The sequence below is a fragment of the Pieris brassicae genome, chromosome 7 (genome assembly GCF_905147105.1).
Source record: "Pieris brassicae chromosome 7, ilPieBrab1.1, whole genome shotgun sequence".
NCBI lineage: Eukaryota > Metazoa > Arthropoda > Insecta > Lepidoptera > Pieridae > Pieris > Pieris brassicae.
This window is the reverse complement of record NC_059671.1, coordinates 6,322,988-6,342,747: the sequence shown is the minus strand read 5'-3', so window position 1 is coordinate 6,342,747 and position 19,760 is coordinate 6,322,988. Positions and strand designations below refer to the sequence as shown.

Here is a 19,760-nt window from a genome sequence, read left to right as displayed (position 1 = left end):
TTACTGTTCGTATATTATATGTAAGACATTTGTAACTGAATTACAATGAAGATTGAAATTGAGATTTTAAAGATTGATGATATGTTTATGACAAAGTTACCATAATTCTTAATTATTTTATAACGATTGAAATTTTCTTAAATTACTTTATACTATATTATAAGTAGATAAAATGAATATTTTTTATTAATAGGTAAATTTTGTTATTTTAGAATAAATAAAATTATACCAAAAGCATTTATTAATAAACGTGTACGTGTATCCTATTATAGATATTTTAAGTTTAATACTTTTGCTATTGTAAAGATTGTAACAACATTAGTTTAAATTACAAAGGTCCAAATATAAGGCTGTATACATAATGTAAATACGTCATTATTTAATTAGTTCTAAGCGTTATATAAAATGTAAGTGTAATATGAATTTATCAAATAAGAAAGTGATATATAAGAGAGGTTTTAAAATTAAGAATTATTATGTGAAAACGAATTATAAATAATTATAAAATATAAATAATTTTTATTTTAGTATCCTATATTTAAATAACTGACTATATAAAGAACTATTAAGCATATTACGAATGTTAATTACGATTTTCGAAAAGCCACTTTTTAAATGAGAGATATTTTTGATTGTTTAGTTTGAGCATTGGGCAGAAAAGAGGCGTCAAACTTTCTAACAGCCTCCAAAAATCTCAAAGAATCTCTAGTATTTTTTTTTTCATTAGACAAAGTGACGGCAAACAATTAATCTTTATTACATGCGTTTTAATTTAAAACTTAAGTTCATAATAGTTTGGTAGAAACTAAACTTAGTTTCCCGTTCACACTGTCCGTAGCATCACAACATCGAATCACGTGAGACAAAAAGCTATTGACAATTACATAGTACCGCTTTACACTGACAAAGAAAATTGTAACTTAATTTCAATCCAACAATTATTGTTCGGCGAGAATTGATCGCAGAGCCTCAGTCATATGTATGGAACCACTATACATAATAGCTAGTCTTTATATAAAAGAATTGGTCATTAACAGCTGGATTTCCTAGAACAAGAGACAAAAGGTGGTACATCACAGGCGCAAGTTGTGCACTTCTCGTCAACGGTAACTTCGTCACCGACGGATAACGTCACGTTGCCGAACGTACACTGTTCGCTGATGCTGCGAAGATTTAAACCTCGGACCACTTTGGACTGTAATGTGGCTGAAAATAGAAGAAAATTAATTACTTCCCGTGGCAACTGTTTGCGTTTTCCAAGTTTTTCTTACAAAAAACATATTGCGATTTTCGGAATTAAATTTGAGAATATATAGAACGCACTATACGCGTTAGTATATAAAGAAAAGATTTCGTATGAAAAACCAAACTTAATGTATTTGCGTTGCTTTCCGAAACCAACTTTGTGAATTTTCTTAAATAAATTTATTATACACCCTATTAAACCATTTAAGTAAATTATTATTTTTAAATAATAACAATTTAGTCCGATACAACACTATATTTTCATCACCACAAGTAGGTGATCAGCCTTATGTGCCTGTACTTTAACCGACGTCGAACATCGCAACGGTTCTAAGACAAGCCGCTTTCCTCAGGATATTTGTCTTCATCGTAGGACTGTTACATGAAGAATTGTGATTCAAACACACGACCTTAGTTGAAAGTAGCTTGAGCCCCTACGCCACCGCTGCTCTTATATTTAAATTAGTAGTGTTAATGGATAAAACTCATAACATTAAAATGAATTTTACTCTAAGCTTTTTACCAACAGCAGTATCACAGTTATAAACGTAAAATACACGTTAGATACATTAAAAGTATGGAATTTTTTTCAATGACAAATTTACATTTTAAATCGCAAAACAATAATTGTATGCATATTTTAATGTTGGTGATGGTAAAGCGAAGCTCTTAGTTATGTAAGAGACTTTCTACAAATGTTAGACGCAGTATTTCACGTTAGAGTATTTGGGATTCGTACGAACTAAATTTTAATTGAACTCTTAACTTTCCTCGTCTTTTTCTGTCATATTGTGTTCACACTGTTTTAGTTTTTAATATAGACTGTTCTAAATTCTAATATAATTGATGTGTATGTGTGTAAAATTTGCGTCATATTTTCTCTATATTTCTCTAGCATACGTATGTTTTAGAACCGTTAAATAAATAAAATAGATGTACAAGGATACATAATACTTACGACATTGAAAAGCGATGGGACAACCCTTCATATTGCCAGCGAAAACTGGCGCGCATTTGTCAAATATCATGCCTTGGTAGTGGATCTCGAGACCACAGTTGATTTCTCTACAGAACTCTGGGTTATCAGTGGAGCCGTTCCACTGCGGTGTGCATATACAACTTTTCCTTGTGTTCTTTGGCTCGAAGACTTGCCCTTCTAGATACGTTTGGCCATCTACCTCACAGGTTTTAAGTTTCGCTATTTCATCTTTGCCTTAAATAATTATTACTTTTGTAAGTTACCTTAAATGAATTCATCTAAGGAAAATATATAAAAGATACGACTTTTAAGCTAGTCGCGTATATTGTTCGCGTATTTTTGTACTCAGCGTTATTATTTTTTATGTTACAGGAGGCTCAGGCGTGCTGCCGGCCTTTTAAGAATTAGTACGCTCTTTTCTCGAAGGTCCCTAAGTCGAATTGGTTTGGAAACACTTCTACCTGCTACAACTACAGTCATTAAAGGAGTACAATAATGACTTTTATGCTTCCTTTTGATTTATAATCTTATTTCAATCGACTACTAAATTTGTAAATAGCAAGTATATTTTAACAGGAAATTCCTTTTTCAAAACAATAGATCGTCAAAATGTTTCCGGTCCACTACTTATTATTCGCAAAGCAAACATTTTATAGTTTATTGTGATATATAATACCTAATAAATCGCTTTTAATACAGCATTTATTAATAGGTATTAAAAACAAAAACTTTACGTTATCTAACAATATATGGTGAATTCAAAAGTGACCGCATTGATGCATTACACATGTATTTATATATAATTTTTTAATTTGAAAAGTTAATTTATAAGTACTAAAATATAAGTAAAGTAGTTGTAACTATGTTGAATAGTATTATATCTAAGTAAGAAAGATCGTTATTTTTTTCAAACACTTGTCTACAGATTCTTCTATATAAACGATCTCTTTTCTTTTGGGAAAAATCGGTTTGTCGAGTCAATGCATAAGTTATAACATGCAAATAATTCATGCTAAGTAGTGGCCCTTGAGTCATTTGTAACCTTCAATAAACTGCGCATTTGCAAATATAATGGGCCACCTATGTGTAAATTCGTTCTCGTGGCTACAGTTACATTATACTATTAATTATAAATGTACTGTACGATTCTGGATGGCTCGAAGGACCAAAATGTACGGTTCCTGGGTCATCGGGGTGCTTTACATAATACAAGTTCACTCGCGTATTACAATAGAATATGAGCGAAATAATGACGTGCTAATTGCTATGTACCGAATGAATGCAATTTTAACAGTCAAAGAGAGTGCCTACGTCTGGCTATGCTCTCGGGGCGTAACTCCCATGATTTAGTTAATCGGTATGAAACGAATAAGTGTAATGTAGAAGAGAGTGCCTGCGTTTGGCAATACTCTCGGGGCGTAACTCGGACGATTTAGGAAATCGTTACGCTTATAAGTGATCAAAATGTACAGCCATGGCACGTACATACATAGGAAATCGTTAATATTGTAAAAGAGCAAAATGTACGAACCCTGGCACGTACATAGGAATCGTCACGCTTATAAAGCGAAGCTTATAACTAAGGCAAAGAGGGACCTTAAAAATAAATAATGCTCACCACAAACGCTTCCCGTACTACAACACGAGTCTAGCTCATACGTGCTAATACATTGCTGTTGTACGTCCGTATCGAAAACTTCCACGCAGTCGACGGCCGCGCAATCGAACCGCGGCTCGTTACCAACATTACAACTACAGGCCTGCGAGCATGGATTGTTGATCAGCCTTTGAGGTATAGTGGTACGGTCTTGGTAGGCTTTACCTCTGAAAATTAATTCAGTATTACAGACCGGTACTGAGAAACAAGACATACGAATCTCGTTCGTTCGAATAGGCAACGATTATTTTTTCTTTCAATGTACTAAATTAACACATGTATGGTGAAAAATATGTGGAAGGGCTTGCGAAGACAATTAAATTGATCTTAGAAGGACTTACCTACAAAGAATACAGATTTATAATTTGCTTAAAAACTTAACATATCGGTATGTCTTAAACTAGAAAACTGATCACAGGTAGACAGGGCTGATTAGCTACTACTTACTTGATCTATTAAGCAAATACGGAAGTCTGTAAGATATACTCGAAGGAGTTAAGGAGCATTTGTATATTTATAGTTTAGTTTATTTATATATATATATATATATAGTAGACGTGATCTTGATAGAACAACAGCAATAAATCAAATGCAATCTTGACCTACATACCATAAAACCAAAAAAGTCGTGTGTAACTGTTTGTGTTATAGGATAGTGAAAAATAAAATTACTCCGCAGTACTTGAAACATTACCTGGCTAAGTGTTTATTACATATATTCAAAATATTTTAAAATAATATTTATTTAATATGCCAAGGCATTATGTATATTAACCAACCGGAATCATTCACGCACCTACGTTCGCTTCAAGTTCTACATCTACCGAAACTAAATATACTATAGTCTTGAACATACTATTAACTTGAAGCTTTTCTTGCATTGATCATTGCGTAAGTAAATAAAAAGAATCGCTCGTCAAATTTTTATTAAATTATTTTGCCTTGACTGGTAAGACATTTAAAAATGGAATTTTATATTTCACAAATTACGAAGCCATGTAATTTATGAGTTATAAGACAACAGACGAATCGAAGGTAACGGAATTTCCGAATGATTGCTCAAGAGGACACACGCTTTTTGCACAATATTTGATTTAGCAAAAACATTATTACTAGGTACGTTTATATTGATTTGTGAGGTCATTATCAAGGCGTTTACCTTATTTTCCTACTGTTCAAGGCACATTTATTTTATATAGATAGTATATTCATAGTACCACGTTACCTGTAGTAGCAAGATTTTGGGTCAGGGTGTAAGTCTGGACAAATGAAAGACTCGGGGCAGGTTGTTGTGTTATCTACAGCCGGTACAGGTGTGCAGCCCAGTTCTATGTAGAAGCCTGCCATATTGCATTCCCCAGCGGTATCTGTCCATACTGTGTGTACTGCAAATAGTTTTTATTTAAAATAACACAGATTTGTCTTTTATATATCACTTTAAAAGTTTCGTTCGTTTATTGATATTGTTCAATCTTTTTTGTTTTGTATATGCTCTGAAAAAAATACGAGACAACAAAAGCCACTAGTAATTAGGTGTAGTAATTAGGTGATTTATTCAAACACTCAATAGAAGTTAATCTGGGCCACGTAAACGCAATATTGTATATTTACTTAAATTTTAAATATAGCATATAATAAAATATATATTTTTATAACGTAAACATGTTCTGTGTGACATGTACCAATAAGTTCCTATCAACCTAGTTATAAGTAGGACTTAATAATAACAATTTAGATTACTCTTAATCACATATTAACGGTATATACGCAAAAATAAAATGAGTGTTAAAACCAAAACTTTCAACAGTACAACAAAGCATATGGCGCCAAAAGTTGTCGTATTACTGCGCATGTGCAAAAGCGAGCGCTGCCATAGGTAAAAAATTGGCGCGCCTTTCTTCTGAATATTCTCTATGGGGTCAATTTCCATGTGCTCTATACCGAATCTGTCATCTACGATTGTATTGGTAATAAAATATATTTAGTTAAGAAATGTTGAAATTTTTAAATATTCAGCAAAATATATACATAGTTGGTGTGTATTATTTACATTCAAAAAGTTTTACGCAATGTAACTAAAATTCTTGAAGAAAAGAAAGACCACAGAAAAATAAATAAATCTTGTAGAAAAGACAACCGATATTATTTTTTAATAACATTATCGTAATTAAATAATAAAATTAAATATATATGCAACTGTTTTGCATCGTCTCGAACGGCACTAATCAATATTATTATAGCAGTGTCGCTCGCGCAATAACTCCTATTCCCCATTGCCATACGATAAATTATTATGAAATAAAAGAGTTTAGTAGAAGCTTAAATTCGTGATACTTACCAACGGTTAAAAGCAGAAATCCGTAAATTATAATTTTTAACATCTTTCGCTCTGTGCACAAGTTGATGAGTTAGCGAACGTGCAACTCAATGCAATAACAACCTTTAAATGCTGAGATTTAATCGACGAAGCCTTAATTTACAGAGAAAGACGCGCCTGAGTTCTTGTTTATGTTTGCGTGATTGGGTATTATTGCTACTAAAAAATATAAGGATACGGTAATAGCCACTCTGAATACGATCACTCATATTCAATTACACTATTTGTAAATAAAATAAAATTTTGTGTACTACTGCTTCTACCATAAAGTTTTTATTTGTATTGATGCTAAAGTCACACTAGGCATAGACAATACTCTACTATCAATAAAACAGTCAAATCTGAATATAACAACAACTGGGTAAGCGAGAAAACTCTATTTCATTTTGCCCTCTTAAAATCTCTATAAGTGGAAACATGAAACCTGTATAAGTGACAGTCATTTTTCACAGATTGATTTGACAGTTAAACGCATTTAACTTTTGCTTATGGCCGTTCCGCTTTTATTTCCTCGCTTTTGTCCATTAAAATTCCTTTTCCTACTTCAATCTCTATGCTTCTATCTATTCATTCATTTCTCATGACAATATAAAATTATAATCATTTATGTACTTATTATATACCTAATTTATCTGATCCTTTTCCAAAATCCGATCCAATTTCCAAACCAATAAAATAAATCTAATAACACACTTCCTAACTTTTTTGCATGGCTGGCGCACAAACCTTGCAGGCCAAAAAAGGAAAAAAAGAACTTTTGTTTTTTATGACTCGTTATTTAATTTCGAGGGCCTCTTATTTAATTCAAACCAAAGGTGCGTCTGTTATCGTTGAGAGACCTTTAAAAGAGAAACTGAGATCGCGGTCCTTTGAGCTCTCACTTCACCAGGTTTGACTGTAGTTCTATAATCTATCTCATTAATAATAAATGTAACGATTTTAATAATTATATGATAATAACTATAAAAAAGAACGAAAGTAATTAATTAATATTTAGTAGTAAACTACTTAAGGAGTTACCCACTCAGTAAATGGCTTGCATTAACTCACTAACTTAGTCCAACTTTCTACGCCTAGCATTGCGCTAAATGCCAATAAAAATATCGTTTCGTCGGACTGGGTGAGGAGAATGTAAATTATATACTGTTATTTATCAATTCTTCACAGTCTAAAGGTATTAAATGAAAAACACTTTTTTTATGTAAAATATATTTTCATACAAAGACAATATTACTTACATCTAAAATGACTGAGGAGAGGATACTGCTACAATTTAGCTGGTATTAAATACGTAATAACACCTTGTATTGTATTTAAATTTACATAAGGACTAGAACTTCGTACTCAGGTGAGTTTCTCTCTTCACCATCGAAGGGATAGTAGCACACTCCATGACTACCTTGGATCTGAAAAAAAAATATTTTACATGAAATTGTTAACCTACTTTTCACCTCCTACAGTTCACTAACTTGTAGGTCCCTGAACTTTCATAAATATTTGTTATAACATCGTACATAAATTTAGTAAGATTTTGCCAAATACCTAAAAGCTGCTTCCATCGACTCTTACTGCCCTCTGTACTTAAATCGTAAGTTGTTATTATATATTTGAATTTAAACACTAGGGTTGAAAGAGAAACCTAAGGAAATTTAGAGTAACAAACGCCACGGTTTGCTGCCGAGTTGTATCTATAAAATATCGATCGATCAAAATAGATTTCCACTTGAATTTAGTTTTGCCTTTGGACGATTTGCGTGTTTCATAATCTAGATTCACAGAATACTGGTCTTGTTTATGACGACTCACTTTTCCTGGTGTGGTGCATCCATCGTGTGTCACACGTCCGAAGTACAGCTTCTCACCATCAGCGGTTACGCCTGCTTCGACAGCGCCAGGTGGGACGTTGCCGCCAGTTGCGAACTGCCAGGAGAACATGGATGGCACGAGAACCTGGAAAAATTATTACGATTGTCATATAATATTCTGGTTAAATAGAGTTCCTAGTTGCTGCGAGAAGACTATGTTTGTATTATATATAACAAGCAAACGAAATTGACAACATAGTTTATTTCTTAAGAAATATATTTACCTCAAACTGGTCAACCAAGATTTCCTCGCCACAGTAGCAAACGTAAGCTACATTCTTGGCTGGGATGACCTTAGCTGGCAGAAGGTCCCCACTGTGATGAGATCTGCCCGCAAAAATTTCATCGCCATCAGCATCAACACCAACCCTTAGAGCGCCCATGGGCAGACTCCTCTGGCTTAGACATGCGGGGACCCAACGGTATGTGCCTGAAAATATTCATTAAAAACTTAAATACTGAATGTGTCTTTAATAGAGTACATTACAGAGGTTTTTAAATTAATTATGATGTTATTCAAACAATATTGTTACTCACATTCTTATCCTTACCACAAAATTATAATAATTGATTAAAAATAATTAAAAAGTCATAATTGCAATAAATGAAAACTAGTCAACCTAGTATGCCCTTTAGTTGAATTCTAAACATACCTTTCAAATTCATTCACGCAAAAGATTCAGTAACTAATTAAAAAAACATAAGTATGTTAACGTACGTATTCCAACACTATAATTAAACCATTATTATTCTAAAATATGTTTTCAAATAACATCATACATCTATAATAATTGCACAACACAAAAAGCAATGGCCAAAACTCTATATGGTAACATCAAAAGATTCATTAAACAATAGATTCTAGAAAAAAATATGTTCGTTAGAGGGTTGATGGGAACCATAGAGAGAATTGGCCCAACATTGGCGGACATTACAAAATTTTAATAGACAACACCGTTGTAAAATAAGACAATCAACTACATCTTAAAAAAGGGATTCTAAGTAGCTTTAACTAAGGTAATAGAATTGAAATAGAATTCTTATGATGAATTAGAAGAAAATCTACATTTCTGTAAGCAATATTATATTTGTATGCCAAATAAATTACTAGTAAAACCGCAAATAAACTAGTTAATGACATATTATTAATTACTTTTAGTAATTATAACGGTGTTGTCTGTTTCCATTACACAACAATCGTACTACTTGAAGCTTGACCTGATTTTTTTGTTTTAATAAAAAACCTTACACAGCATAAGCGGCACGATTGTTTGCCAATGCCAACCCAATCTCTCTATTTAGGATCACAAAGAAAATCTCCAAATCATCAACAAGAAATTTCTATAATTTCTGGAAATTGCGAACTTTCTTGGTAATCCGAAGTTCTTGTGCAGACTTGAAATCATGACTTTCGTTACGGTTATAGCAATATTAGCTTGGTTTCACCCAAACATGACTTGTTTCTATTCCCTTAGGTAACTTGATAAGGCATCAAAAGATGTATGTGTATGGCGATTATAAGGTATCGAAAGTCCAGACTGCAGGCATAGGTAACTTACTGTAAGGCAATTCAACGGTCTCCCCTGCCATAATTGGGCCATCGTCAACTACTGCTACTTCGATTCCTGGATGTCTTGGGGGCATTCCATGAGGGGGATAGAAATAGGAAGGAGGTACTGGATAGTAAGGGACATTTGGACCCCCAGGGTAACCCATAGGGGGATACCCAGATCCAGGACCCGGGTATCCATATGGACCACGACCGTACCCGTAATATCTGTCTATAAAATAATATCGTTATAGGTTGCGTTAAGGAAGTCTTAAAATATCGAAAACGCTTATCAACGAATGAAATAATTTTTGAAAAAATGGATATCTATTCCAAGTAATATCGATAAAATATTTTTGTGGCTATTTTTAATGATAAGATTAGATACTGTAAAGCTTATCTTTATTATTATTTTTAATCCGAATACATATTATTCGTCACGCTATATGTATATGAAAATCAAGTAATGTTATCAGAAAATTTTATTTAGGATAGTACATACTATTTTCACAATAAGAATTGCACTTAAAAAACTTATCGGTTTCTTGTTTGAAGGGTTTACTTACGTTATCTAACATTCTCTTTGTCATTAAACGTACAACATTTTTAATCGTTATATCTTTAAAGATAATACTTACAGGTTTCTAGAAACAGAGCTACATATATCAAGAAACAATAACAATCTCTAGAAACTACTACAGTATTTGCGTAACAATTCTACGAATAATAATACACATGCATCATTTGCATGAAAAATAACGTCATACTGAAAACTTTGCACAACTTAAGAAAGACTTAAAAAATTCACTTTTTGACGACTTAATTTCCGTTGTGCGTCTTTCCAAGCTAGCTAGCCACTAGATTGGGGAATAATATACTTATAATTACGCTGTCTAACGAAATTACATAGTTAATCAAAAGTATGTACAAAAATAAATATGATAATAAACTATACTATATGATAATAAAATCAGGCCATTGCTTTGAGTGTATTTCTAATGTTATCAGACTCACCTGCAGCCATTTCAAACGATGTATCAAAACCAACTGATATCAACGTCGTCCTTGGTACGTTTATGTACGCCACCTGACTCATTAGTACAAGATAATGCATAAAACTGATAAACGTAATTAACTCCAAAATTCGCCGAAGGTAAAATGTAACGAAAAGCTTCTAGATAACTTTAAATTGTTAGACAAATATTAGTAATTAATTTGGCACCGATTAGGGGCAATTTAGTTGGATTTAGTTTGTTAAAACAACGTAATTGACAAAATTTTACAAAATTGAAGATTAGTTTTTGCATGGATTTGTTTTATTGACACCAATATCATATCAATCAAATTCATTAACTATACATAAATTATACAATTATCTAATTTTGGATTTGATTCTTTAATTTTTGATTTGGTACCAAAAATACTAACTGTAACATAATGGCAATAAATTGATTCAATCGATTATATTATATTTAAGAAGTTAACATGTACATTATACAAAATATATACTTTAAAATACCAAAAACATCAGGTCACCTACCTGATATTCTTCTTGGTATTTTGTGTCTAATTGATAAGTTTTATCAATCTCCGCACCTCAAAGAAATGTTATCGATCGATAATAAACCATTTTTCTTATTTTATTTTTTTATGAAGTAGATTACAAATATTTACATATAATATATTGTAACACAATTTTATTTTCTGTAATATTTTATACATTATTTGCTATAGTATAGGCTCTTCTTTCTTTTTAGGACCCTCCGTAGGATTAAAAAAATACCCTCGTAATCCAAATCGATATAATTTTAGATTAGTAAATACTAAAACACTCTCATTGCCCTTTCTCAATGAAAAACATCCGACACCAAATAAAGTTTTGCCGTGATCAATGTGAAATAAAGGACCGCCAGATGGCACTCCAGGCAGATTTTCCTCGTTATCTATACATATAAAATGTCCCCAGTCACGTGGAAACCATTCATCACAATCTAAAAGCTTACCAGGTAGAATCGTAATCTCCAAAATTCTATGATTCTTAATATGTTGTATGTCAGCATATCCAAAACCAGAAACAATCCATCCGCTATTGGGCAAAGGAGCTTCAAATAGTTCATCAGAAAAAGGGAATTTTGCTATTTTATGAGCCTCAGATACATTATTGCTGAGAATAATCAGCACTATATCATGAATGGGTGAATTAGTATGGTCTTCGCCAATTTGGATCCAAACACTTTCTCTTTTTACCTGATTACCTTTTATTGAATCTATAGGATAATCAACTGAATTATTAAATATTTTTTTTTCCACAGAAAATACTTTAACTGCATTCTTGTTATTTATGTATGCATTCAAAGGGTTAGCTGATGTAACAATAGTTCGGAGGTTAACAATAACACCTTGCCCCACTCTTTGTTTATTTACTTCTATTCCAACTATACAGTCAAATGAACGATCGTCACGGTCCCATTCAAAACTTTCAGATTTTATTTCGCTCTTCGTTAATCCAGGAGTCGGCCAATTTAATAAAATGCCTAGGGATTTGAAATTAAATAAGATTAGGTAATATCTGTACTCAAATGGCAACAAAAATTGTATACTACGAAGCTCAGAGATCATAATTGTCTCTCAGCTCATTAATAAAATTATATTGTCTTTGATATACGCAAGTAAATTAACATAAAAAACGGATATAAGTGCTGCCTCTATTAAATTTACAAAGATAAAAAGAACAAGTTATCATTGCACGTTTTTTAAATAGCTGGAAAATAAAAGACACATAAAAATTTACTCAGTCTGAAGCTTAAACGTTACACACCTAATAATGTCTTTAATTTTTTATGTTAGATATTTAAAAAAATAATTACTTACATGTAAAAATACTTAAAGTTATCATTGGGAACAAAAATTGTGACCAAGTGTTGTTGTCAATGTCGCGTACTACAATGATTGGAATTGTTTATTAACATTTTTTGTTTTTAAAATTAGAGGATGTCCCGTTTGAGTTATGCTTGTAATTTAAGATGTTTAGAAGAATAGAAGGCCCGCAAAATTTTCCTAATTGTTTTCTTTAATTCACCATGAAATGTCTGTAGATATTTATTCGACATCGTACATGAGGTATTTTTTTATTGTTCAAAATAGTGGAGCCTGTAAAATCTTGAGGCTTTGTTAAATAATTTTAATAAGCTTATATATATATTGTAACATTACCTAAAACTATATTGGGTAATTTGTGAGGTATTTCAAAATTTATAGTGAGAACTTGAAATAAATATCCTTTTAAATAAAAATCTCCTTTGACTAATGATTATTTACTTAATTCATTATTTGCTACAAGATCGTACACTATCAAGAACATTTTTAGCTATTAAAGTAAACTCATCTAGAGCATAATTGTTATTCTTCCGTCGGTACTCCTCCACTGAACCGTAAGTCGTGACGAGTTCTCTTAGGGCATCCTTTACAATTTCTTTGATCACTTTAGGCGTTGGTTTCCCAGATTTTTCAGCTACCTTTAAGGTATTTTTGACCTACAAATTAGGCTTTTTTTTAAATTTGAGTAACAGTTGTATATAGTGAAATTCAAAGTTAAACGTAGGTACGTTACTATATAGGTACTTAACATAATCTCCGTGAAGCATTATGAATGAAAATACTTAAAGTTTTTGGAATTATTGGATATTGATAAGTATATAGATAAGTTTTAGGTAAGTTTGTTAAATGTAATGGAGAAATTTTATTTAATATTAGCTGGGTCCTTGATAACTATAATTTTGCCTAAATTAAAATTGTTTGCTTGATTACCTTTTCTTTCCAAGTAGATAGAACTTCACCCATCGAAGTACCTTTCTGTTTGACACCAACGTTTTCAATTTTTAATTGTAACAATCTTAGATGATGATTTCGACACATCTCTGCAAATTAAATATATATTCAATTTAAAAAATATTATTGGACTGAAGGACTCTCATCTCATCTGATAATCCTTTGTCCTCCGCCAGGGATTACGTACAAAATATCATCCAAAAGATCACATTTTTCCGTCACGAAGAATATAAATTCTAAATCTTATGAATTTTGATTTTTTTAAATCTGAAAACATTGCCTGTAGAAGTCCTGTTCATGTTCTATCTACTACATCCTACGTCGTCGGACTTATGTACAGAAAGTGAGAAGTATCATTTCAAGATTGATAAAGAATTACCTTTTTTACAGTCTCGTTCATCATCTTCTAATGAGCAGTCGGGAGTACCATCACAAATGTTATCAATATCAATTGATTTATTAATTTTACCAAGACAATAATATTTAGTGAATTTAAGCTCAACAGCGCAAGCTTTTTTACATTTTCTAGTACAATAGGAAAATGCACATTTTTCCTCTCTACAAAAACATCCGCCTGATATGACTTTTTTGTTTCCCGTACCAATTTGCTTAATAATCGTGCCAAGTTGTTGGTTTATATTTAGAAGAAATTGGTACAATTCTTCTGCTTCAAATGCATAAGATGTATGTTTTAATAATTCTGTATAAACCATTGTAATTAATTTGAAGCACTCGTTTCGATGTTCCTTAAGTGACGCTGGGTTAGGATTCGGTTTAAGACTTAACTTTTCTAGATCATACACTGCGTGGATAAGTGCCCAGATTTTATTTCTCTCAGCTTTGTAATCTTTAGATGCTTTCAGTTTTAAAGCATCTGTTAGTTCAATAAAATTCTTGTGAGCGGCAAATTTAGCATGTGTTGTATCTATAATGTTAAGTAAGAATACTTATATAAGAATTGGTTTATAATAATTCTATGGAACAAAGTATATATAAGTTACGGTAATATTAGATATTTATAATATAAAGACTAGGTATTGTCTTTTGATAAAATAGCTTTTATACATTAAGATAAACACATTTTTGAACGGATTAAAGCTATGTATTATTATTAAAAATATGTAAATAAATAAAATGTAAGTTTTTAATAATAATACATAGCTTTAATCCGTTCAAAAAGTGTTTTTCTTAATAAAGACTAGGTGCTAAATACCTAGGTAACAATGAAAATGTTTAAATGTAAACAAGCTTAATGTAGAAAGCCAAGACTTTTATTGTTTTTCGAAGTAATCTCCGTTCCTCTCTAGACATCGTCGCATTCGATGGAACCACTGAGAAAAGCTTATTCCTCCTTAGGGGTCTCTTCTATTGCATTTTCGTCGGCTTTCCCCGCATCTTCAGGGCTTATAAAGCGAATACCTCGAATTTTATCTTTAGTTCTTGGGAATAAATAAAGGCACCCTGCGCGCCAGGTTGGTATCGTAAGGAGGATGACTCATTATCTCAACACCTGCCATAGTCAAATATTCAACAGTCCGTTTTGCGGAGTGCGCTGGAGCATTGTTGTGGTGAAGGAGGATCCCGCTTTAAGAGCGCTGCTGTCGAAATTTTTCCAAGACAACAGGCAAACAGCGATTGAAATACCAGTCTGCAGTAACTGTCCTTCCATCATCTAGCACAACTGTCACGAAATGACCTGTCCGACCAAAGAATGAGACAATCATCTTTTTCCTCGACTTCTTCCTTTTTTACCTTAGTTGGCCGATCCTCGAAAGGAAACACCCACTGAGCTGATTGTCTTTTGGTTTCGGTTTCTTAGCAATATATCCAGCTTTCGTCGCCTGTGACGATGTCAAATACAGCATTTGAGTCACCGCAGTTGAACTTATGTAACATCTGGCGACATTAGTCCATGCGAAGTTGTTTCTGGTCGTTGGTCAATGTATGGGGAATGCATCTGGTACAAAGCTTCCTGCCGCCTAAATATTCGCGTAATATTTTTTTAACTTGACTCATACCAAAGCCTAGGCTTGCCCATATCTGCCGATAGGTCACTCTTATCTTCCTCTATCGTGCGTAGCACAGCACTGGTGTTATCTTCAGTAGTCGCTGTTAAAGGACGTCCCTCACGCGGATCATCATGGAGATTGCTACGTCCACGCTTAAACTCGTGAAACAATTGTAAATAGTGGCACGAGATGGGGCTTCATTAAGAAATGCTGATCACAGCCTATCATAGCGTTGTTGTTGAGTAAGCCCAGAACGAAGGTCATAATAAATCTTCGATCGAAAATTTTCTCGCCTTAGGTTCATTTTCAGGTGTAACAAGAGTTTTACATTTGCCGCCAATTCACAAAAACAAATGTTATTAATGTTACCAAAAAATAATAATTAACAATGTTTCTAACCGGCCAGTTCTAAAGATTTTCAGTGTTACCCACGTAAAACGTATTCGAATTTCGTGTAATTCGCGGCTCTCATACGGAATCGAAAGAAGGGACAAAAATATTTTAATTTTAAATACAAAACACGAATCGCTAAGTCTATTGCTAAAACTGATAAGGAAATGTATTTAATAAATATTAAGTGCCTACAGTTAGGTTACTAAAAAAAGGTTACTTACCTGTAAAACATCCCTTTTCGTCGGATTCATCAAAGCAGTCAATTTTACCATCACAAATTACACTTAAAGGTACCATAGATGACTGGACATTTACAGACTCGCAGTTCCAATTTAGTAAACTACTCTTGTGCCAACAGATTCTTTTGCACGGATAAGTACAATTCTGACACGGGCCTTTAAGACAGGGACATGACGTAGGAGGCCACTTATCTGTCGGCCAAGGATCTTCTTCGTCCAGTATTTCATTAAATCTTCGAGTATTTTGATTGGAACAAAAAGCTTTATATAGCGCCATTGTCAAAGTGCTTAAAACATCAGTAATTTCATTTATAAGATGATTTCTTGTATTGCCATTTGTTGCAAGTTTAATACGATGTTCAGATTTATACTTTTCAATAAACTCTAATTGGGAATTCAATATATCTTGTAAAAAATTATTTTGTCTTGAAAGTATGTTTGGATTCATAGCACCCGTAAAGCAACCGTTTTCTAATGGTTTATTTAAGCCAGCAAGGATGTTATGGGCAAAACGAAGCTTTTTGATAGCTAAAATTATTGGTATCCATTATTATATAATAGTAGAAATTTGCTTGTTTGAAGATATGAAATATCTATTGTACAATATGAATACGTGTCAGAATTATAACGACTACTATATGTGTAATAGTTTATGAACATAATATACAAGATTAGAACACCTGACTGTGGGTTTTTGCTAAATATAACAAAAACCCACCGTCAGATGTTTTATGCTTCGTAAAATGAAACATATGTTGTTGTTTTGGGACTCGCAAGTTGTGTGTGGTCAAATTGTAATATGATACTTATAATCATAATAATAAATTAGAAAATATGAATAAGTCACAATTACCCTGTTCTGAGCAATACTTTTCATCCGAATAATCAGAGCAATCAGCTTTTCCATTGCAAAGTTGAGTTATGTGGATTATTTCATTAGCATTAGAGCATTTTAAGGATTTTATCAAATTAATATTAGAACAAGTTATGTTGACCGTATCCCTGCATTCTTTATAGGAAACTAGTGGTTTTTCTTGAGTGTTTTTATATTCTAATATGCTATTTATGTTATGCTGAATTCTGTTCTCATATCGTCTATTCATGTTTAAATTTGTTATTGCCCCATTTATCCCATCAATTAGCAAGTCAGTTAATGACCGTATGTCATTACTGGTGTTTATTGAGTCTTTATGCTTCAAACTGTCAAATAATTTCATTTTGATTTCTTGTAATAACATTGTATCATTACCAGATTTATAATATTTAATGAAGAGCGTTTTAACAGTACTTGCTATGTCTTGAATTACTTGGTTTCTTAGTCTATCATTACCTTCATCAATTTTAATCATATTATGTAGTTTATAAGTATGATCAACGATTTTATCAACTTCATCAGACATCGTTAATTTATTGTTATAATCTACATCACGAGTTTGCCTATAAATGCGACGTAAAGCTCGCATAATTAAGGCTATGTATTTCTTTCCCTTTTCTCCTTTTGACTGCGCTGCTATTTTCAAGTTATTTTCGATCGACTTGAGTTTATCTTCAAATTCAGAGTCAGTTTTAATTTGACGAATTGAATCCAGAGACAACTTACCAATTTTTTCGATTATATAATATAACATAGTATTACGTGGCTTTTCGTATCCTATATCTGTAAAATCAAGTAATTACAAACGTAATAATTTTGTTGATAAAAGTGTCAATTTAATATTAGCCAAAACTTACGTACTGAAATTTTTACTGTTATCAAATGATTTATCGTGGACTTTTAATTTGATATTCTTGTTGCCGTTTCGAATTCCTCGCATAATTATTTTGACGTATTTTTCACCTTGATCGCCCAGAGGTACTGCAGCTTTTCGTAATTTGTCTTCAATAGAATGAAAAATGTTTTCTTTTTCATCTTTTGTTATATTGCTTTTTGTTTGCAAAGATGCATCCATTTTATTTGCTTCAAGACCCTCTCTGTTTGAGTTACGTACTATAATGGAATTCGATTTCTCATTGCTGTTATTATTTAAGACGATTAATATGATTATGCGGTAACAGTTTTTTAAACTAGTGCGGAGGTAGGACCGTCGTTTAGGCACGCTCGTATAAGCAATTTTAAAACATATATATATATATATTTGTATCGGTACGGTTTTCTCTAGCCAGCGGGTTGTGAGTTCCATAAGTAGGGGTTCGCAAATGAACGCCGGAAGCACCGGATAGATTGCGATGGCGGAGCGTACTTGAGGAAGCTAAGGCCCACAAGGGACTGTAAAACCATTGATAATGATGAATATATAGATATATCAATAAATAAATATTTAAGCTTTACACTTAATTATACTATATACGGACATCCGTATGACGAACGAACTTGCCGAATAAAAGTGATAAGTTATATACAATTTTCATCAATTTATATTCAATAATAATAATGACTTATGACTTTCTTACCATTTTCATGTAAATCACTTGCTATTAATTCATCTTGATTAGAATTACTCATTATATCTTTTATTCCTTTGATCTTATTTTTACCGGATCGGATTCCTCGCATAATCAGTTTAACATATTTGTCGCCTTTCTCTCCTAAGGGCTCTGCTGCTTTTTTGAGCTGGCTCTCGATTTTATTAAACTCTTCGTCATCGCCAATATATGTGCCATTTTGGACAGATTCTGAAGATATTTTACTAATTTTCTTGAGAATTATATCAATGAGGGGATTGCGAGATTGTAGTTTGCTTGACACGTCACCTTAAATGATAATTATTTATTAGTGTATTTTGTATTTTGTTATTAAAATGTGCAAGTAATAGATCCAATTTTAGAAATATGGATGACATCTGAATTGTATTGCAATAATAATATGTTATTGAAAAGAAGAGATGTATTTATAAAATCATATTACCTTTTATAATTATCGCAAAATATGAAAGAAAGATAAAGGTAAACTGCCGCATTCTCTTGTTGGAATTTTTAAAAGTACGTATAATATTAGAAGGTAATTATCATAAAACTGTTGTTAATTTAATATCCAATTTACCAGTCCATTATAGATTTGATAGCAATTTAATTAGAAACCATTGTGGTTAAACACAAACCTTTAAAATATTCGTATGCAACGTAAAGATCTTTTCGATGATAACGTTATTTATTCTGAGCGATGTTGGCCTAGTGGCTTGAGCGACATATCAACCCATAGGTCATACGTTCGAATCACGGCTGGACACTAATTGACTTTTCTTTCGTATGTACGTAATGAACATTCGCTCGTAGAATAGTGAAGGCAAATAGTGTGAGGAATTCGGCATGTCTTAGATAGAGTTAACTATCTCACTTGACTGACATAGACAAATGTATACGAACGACACTTAATGGATAGTATTTAAAAGGCTTAAAAGTACCAGGAAATAGGGGATAGGTATCTAATTCAGCAAGACATTTATTTAAGAGTCAAATAGCAAGGTCAGGTAGATAAGTTAGAAAGTCAATTTTTACATGGTTCCTATGCCTTAGTTTTTTGGTGTAAATCATGTAAAGCCAAGTCCTTAAGATAGCACTTTCGTTTTATCTTTGACTTTTGCCTAGTTGAAATATAGTTATTAGAGTAAGTGAGTATCCA

At 32.4% G+C, this 19,760-nt stretch overlaps 3 protein-coding genes across 3 annotated transcripts; all 3 read right to left on the bottom strand.

The window, feature by feature from the left end:
- Window positions 1–258: 258 nt before the first annotated feature.
- On the bottom strand, window positions 259–6,325 carry LOC123712559. The gene is made up of 5 exons (XM_045665723.1): window positions 6,220–6,325; window positions 5,107–5,266; window positions 3,843–4,048; window positions 2,204–2,458; window positions 259–1,206 (listed from the first exon to the last, which is right to left on the bottom strand). The coding sequence occupies exons 1-5, from the start codon at window positions 6,260–6,262 to the stop codon at window positions 1,031–1,033; spliced, it is 840 nt and encodes a 279-aa protein (XP_045521679.1). The 5' UTR covers window positions 6,263–6,325; the 3' UTR covers window positions 259–1,030.
- Window positions 6,326–7,450: 1,125 nt separating this feature from the next.
- Window positions 7,451–10,780, bottom strand: LOC123711986. The gene is made up of 4 exons (XM_045664883.1): window positions 10,687–10,780; window positions 8,348–8,553; window positions 8,065–8,208; window positions 7,451–7,664 (listed from the first exon to the last, which is right to left on the bottom strand). Exons 1-4 carry the CDS (start codon window positions 10,766–10,768, stop codon window positions 7,578–7,580), a joined length of 519 nt encoding a protein of 172 aa, XP_045520839.1. The 5' UTR covers window positions 10,769–10,780; the 3' UTR covers window positions 7,451–7,577.
- A 2,196-nt stretch (window positions 10,781–12,976) lies between these two features.
- LOC123711985 lies at window positions 12,977–19,166 on the bottom strand. Its single transcript, XM_045664882.1, has 8 exons — window positions 19,047–19,166; window positions 18,593–18,892; window positions 17,877–18,128; window positions 16,995–17,798; window positions 16,124–16,669; window positions 13,880–14,425; window positions 13,480–13,589; window positions 12,977–13,205 (listed from the first exon to the last, which is right to left on the bottom strand). The coding sequence occupies exons 1-8, from the start codon at window positions 19,096–19,098 to the stop codon at window positions 12,999–13,001; spliced, it is 2,817 nt and encodes a 938-aa protein (XP_045520838.1). The 5' UTR covers window positions 19,099–19,166; the 3' UTR covers window positions 12,977–12,998.
- Between the last annotated feature and the right edge of the window lie 594 nt (window positions 19,167–19,760).